This window comes from Primulina eburnea, chromosome 9 (assembly GCF_022965805.1).
Source record: "Primulina eburnea isolate SZY01 chromosome 9, ASM2296580v1, whole genome shotgun sequence".
Classification (NCBI taxonomy): domain Eukaryota; kingdom Viridiplantae; phylum Streptophyta; class Magnoliopsida; order Lamiales; family Gesneriaceae; genus Primulina; species Primulina eburnea.
The window spans coordinates 29,147,446-29,152,715 of NC_133109.1; the positions used below are offsets into that span (position 1 = coordinate 29,147,446).

The window sequence follows — 5,270 nt, forward strand, 5'->3', positions numbered from 1 at the left end:
GATTTTAAATTTCTTTACTTGTTTAGATAGGAAAAAACTCGAGAGATTTATATAATTTTAAAAGATATTAATGTAAATTTCAAATACAACCAATGTTATTATTTTTTGAAATTAATTACTCAATCTTCCTTGAATCAAATCACATCTTAAAAAAAACACCAATACTAATCAAACAAATAGATTTCATCGGTGTTTTCAGAACCGGATCGACGAAAAACTGGTCACGGGTTCAGTTCAAGACACCCATAAAATTGTTTTAATGGTCAAACCAGTCAAATCTGATGAAAAATCGGTCAAACCAGATATGAACAGAAAAACAGTTCAATTTTCAAAGTTTTTTTTTTTTTACATCTTGTATGCATGTTAAATAACGTTGTTCATGTCCGACTATGGTTTCAACCGGTTGAATCGTTTTTCAAGATAAATCAGTTTGATCATCAATCGGATTATTGAAACATTAGATTTCATGTCATCTAACATATAAATTCACCCAATTATGTCAATCAAAATGCATCGCTTGAGTCTAACCCCAATATTTTCAACTGCTCCACCGCGACAGGCAACACCGCCTGTCCATCTCTAAAATCTGATGGAAAAATCCAATTTTCAATTATGTCTTATGTTATCATTTCCACATTCGAAGCGCAGCCAGCCCCGTCTCTCTTTCTCTTCGACAGTCCATAGGAACATTGAATTTCAAAAAAGTCCCCAATCGGCCAGAGACCCTGGTTTTCCCATGAAAGATCGATGCATTTTAACCCATCATCTCGAACCTATTTAAGTTTTTAGCCTCGTTCAGGTCCCCGTATTCGAAATTCTGTGAATGGATTGTTCGATAATGTATATTGGACAAGGGGATAGACGAACACATGTAAATTGAAGGTGGGAGAGAGGGGAAGGAGGATAATTATCTGTTTGTGTATGATAACCACCTGAAATTGTTGATATTGTTTGTTAAAGTTTAATATTTTCTTGAAAAATGCCAAGCATAGGTGTGAAATTGTACAGCGTGTTCTTCAAATTTATGCTAAAGCATCGGTTACAGAGCCGATTGCAGACACCTGAAGGCGATGCATCCGGTGGTGGCGCCGCCTCCTTCGGGCTCACGTCACGACCGGATGAGGAGACGGCAGCGACATCCAACCCTTCCTTCACCGACGGTGTTGCCACCAAGGACCATCATATTGATCCCTTAACCTCTCTCTCGATCCGTATCTTTCTCCCGGATACTTGCCTACGTTCCCCTGAAACTTTAACAAAATCTAGGCCCGGGCCTGGATCCGATTCGGCCCAGTCGTTTAACCGCCGCAACAGCTACGAGTCGCCCAACAATAGTGTTTCTAGCAGCAATTCTAATCCTCTTACGCGTGCTCAGAATGTTGATAGCAACAGAAGAAATAGTTACGGATGTAGCAACGATGACTTGGATTTAAAATCGGGAAGTGGGATTTACGGAGGGTATAATCCGGTGGGGAACAAGTGCCGCAAACTACCAGTGATGTTGCAATTCCATGGTGGAGGATTCGTTAGTGGGAGCAACGATTCGGTTGCGAATGATTATTTCTGCAGGCGCATTGCGAAATTGTGTGATGTGATTGTATTGGCAGTGGGTTATAGATTGGCGCCTGAGAATAAGTACCCAGCAGCATTCGAGGATGGGTTGAGGGTGCTGCATTGGCTGGCAAAGCAAACTAATTTGGCTGAATGTAGCAAGTCGTTGGGGAGTTTGAACGGAGGTGGAGCTGATTTGAGGAAGACAGATGGTAATTGGCGTGTTCCTGACGCTTTCGGCGCGTCAATGGTGGAGCCTTGGTTGGCTGCGCATGGAGATCCGTTGAGGTTTGTTGCGATCTAGCTAATCTATTGATATTTATCACTTGCAAGTGTTGTAATCTGCTTTAGTGGAGATTTTAGTGATTTTTCAACATGGTTTCTAATTGAGTGCTGACTAAGAAGCTGGAAATGTATTACTTTGCGTAGATTTGATTTTGTTCTTTTGAAAGTAAAAGTTGATGGGTAAGGTGAATGATGTGGCTTGAACACTATAAATTTGAAAATTAAGAAAGGAGCTTGAATTTTTCCTTGTGAAAATTAGAGGAATGGAAAGATTTGATTGCAGAACTTAATACTTGGGTAATAACTGACCTGTAATGGAGTGACTGGCTCGTCGCTTGTCTTTCCCAAGCTTAACTAACACATATGTCTTTTTTTTGTGTGGCTCTTTAGACGCATTTCGTCCCTGCTACCAATATTGGTTAAAAGTTACTTTTGCTGGCGTCTCCAAGTCTTGTGAACATTTACAATCTTATACATACTTGTCAGTGGTGAATTTTTTGCCTGTTTATCAAACTTGTGATTTATAGTTTTTGAGTTGTGATCTTTAAGTTGTGTATTTTTTGTATTTCATTGTGGAAAAATAGAGACAATATTAAACTTGAGCAGTCCGCCCTAGCTAGAAATTATTACCATTAATATACACCGTTTTGGATCCTTTGCAGTCTCCATTTATGAAAATGATATATGTATTCTTTTAGCATGTAAATTATCAATAAACAAGTTCCCAATTCTAGGGTTGCTCTTCCCTTTGATACATTTATGTCTTCATTCAAGACCATACTTTTGTTTTTTCCTTGCATTTGACAGAATGATGAGAAATCATCTTTGACAAGTTTTAGATTTACCTTCTTCCAGAAAATTGTGACACCTATTTATTATTGTAAATAATACTTAGATTCTGTGGAAATAAATTGTACATGTGCGTGATCAATGCCTGACTTCAATATTGATTCTAGTCTCAATCAGTAGATGCATTTAACATTCTAGTTCGATGATGAGGTGCACTCTATTGTTGTTGTGTCTTTATGTTATGGTTTAATTTTTTAATTTAATTATCAGATTTTCAATTCTAAATTTTAAGGTTGGTTCTTTGTATTTTTTGTACCGTGTTTGCAAAATGCTGTTTGCCAAAACCACCTATCTGGATCAAAGTAGTCAAAATTATGGACATAGGGATTGAAATGAGAGGGAGGTTTATGTTTTCGTTGGGGAGAGCTAGAGAGAAAGGGGAACTGAATTTGGAGGCTTAATATATTATCATTGATATGCCACTAATTTCAGTGAAAACAAAACTGGCAGTAAAAGATATACACATGTGCATTACTAATGTGGCAGGACTCCTCTCCTCACTCAAATAATCACATTGATTAGGCCAAGACTTGTTTGCGTACTCATATTATGTATTTTAAGTGGCTTTTTTCAGGATATATGTTTCCACACTTTCTTACCTTCTTATGTACATTTTCCAAGTAATAATAGTTGAAAAAAACTTGTTATTAATTGTACCTAACTGGCGCTACATGGAACCAGGTGTGTGCTTCTTGGAGTGAGTTGTGGGGGGAATATTGCTGAATACGTGGCAAGGAAAGCCGTAGAGGCAGGTAAGCTTTTGGACCCAGTAAAGGTGGTTGCGCAGGTTTTGATGTATCCCTTCTTCATTGGAAGTGTACCCACACATTCAGAGATTAAACTGGCAAACTCCTACTTCTATGACAAGGGTATGTGTGTACTTGCATGGAAACTTCTCCTAACCGAGGAGGAGTTTAGCCTGGATCACCCTGCTGCCAACCCACTCATTTCTGGTAGAGGACCTCCTTTGAAGCAGATGCCTCCAACACTGACTGTTGTAGCTGAACATGACTGGATGAGAGATCGAGCAATTGCATACTCAGAGGAGCTCCGGAAAGTAAATGTGGATGCTCCTGTTCTTGAGTACAAAGATGCAGTTCATGAATTTGCAACCCTTGACCTGCTTCTTAAGACACCTCAGGCTCAGGCTTGTGCGGAGGACATTGCCATCTGGGTCAAGAAACATATTTCACTTCGAGGTCACGAGTTTTCGTATTGATACACTCATGGATTTGGTAAATACATAAAGCTATAATTGGTCATAACCTCTGTTGGGGTTTTGAAGCGCTGTGTTATATCGGGATCTTGTGGATGACAGGGCGTTCGGTTGCTTGGCTTTGTCTTTGTTGTTCTATTTTTGCTTGTAACATAGTAACTTACCTGAGAATTGAGTTTTATTCGATCTTAGCCAGTTAATTTGCATGCCCTTCGCCAGCATTTTTGCGTAATTCTTAGACTATCTAGTTAATTTTTAGCATACCTACTTCCTACAAATGAATCGAATTCATTTTGGAATCAGTCTGAAGGCCAACGGATATTTGGCATTAGGCCTAGTAAATCGAATTGATGTTTGTTTATGAGTCTGTTTAATTTTGCAACGCGCATGTGTTGAACTTAAACAAAGCCAGGATCCACCGTGTTAACTAAAGAAACCTTATTTTGTCATTTGGGAATTGAACATGTGTAACCATCCATATCCATAGCACCCGAAGGAACCTACATTTCTTGCTGCTAAACTGATTAGTCTTGTGGAATATGTTGGGTGTTTATGTAGTTCTGATATTTTTTGAGTTAAATTCAATCAATATATCTATATCATATAATAGTAGCGCTACCACGTACGCGTTGCGTGTTTATAAAGCTTTTTAAAATATTTTATCTGTCACGCCCCGAGACCGGGGTTAGTCGACACCGGCGTTGTTTTACAACCACACAATTGAAAACAACAAGCCTCGTAGCACAGTATAAACCAAAACCAGTTTATTATCATAAATTTCTCAAAAGTTCACTGTCTTTACAACTCAAAAGAAATAGAAACATGCGGAAGCGTAAATACACGATACTAAAATCATAAGACAGAATAATCGACCGGTCCCGAATTAGACTGCTTCATCACCATCCCCAAAAGTAGTCTTGCTCCTCATCCTCAATTTGATTCTCATTCTTATCTGGGTGGGCATATAAGGGGTGAGTATTTTGGGAAATACTCAGTAAATGGGGGCCGATCGTGCATAACAAATATCAAGGATATACTTACGAATAAATTATCGAAATTTCAATATTAAGCATGTTGAATCAAATACTAACACAAATACGAATATAGCACTGAAAATCATCTCATTTTCTATGGTTTTTACTGATCAGTCCCCTATATGTTACTCCTCTAAGGGGCGAGGCCAAAGGAACGGTTATTATAACCCACCGCATCAGGGCCTAAACAAAGCATATCAAAGTTCGGAATTTCCTTTACCATTTCTAAATCAAATCATTACAGTGCATTTCAAATAATTCAACATGCTTTCAAATATTATAACTGATATCGAAAAACGAATAATTCAGGGGATTTCATACCCAAAGGAAATGAA

General features: G+C 38.4%; 1 protein-coding gene across 1 annotated transcript; it reads left to right on the forward strand.

Annotated features, from left to right (window-relative positions):
• The first annotated feature begins 558 nt into the window (after nt 1–558).
• Nucleotides 559–4,190, forward strand: LOC140841493 (probable carboxylesterase 16). The gene is made up of 2 exons (XM_073208975.1): nt 559–1,839; nt 3,367–4,190. The coding sequence occupies exons 1-2, from the start codon at nt 980–982 to the stop codon at nt 3,902–3,904; spliced, it is 1,398 nt and encodes a 465-aa protein (XP_073065076.1). The 5' UTR covers nt 559–979; the 3' UTR covers nt 3,905–4,190.
• Nucleotides 4,191–5,270: the final 1,080 nt, after the last annotated feature.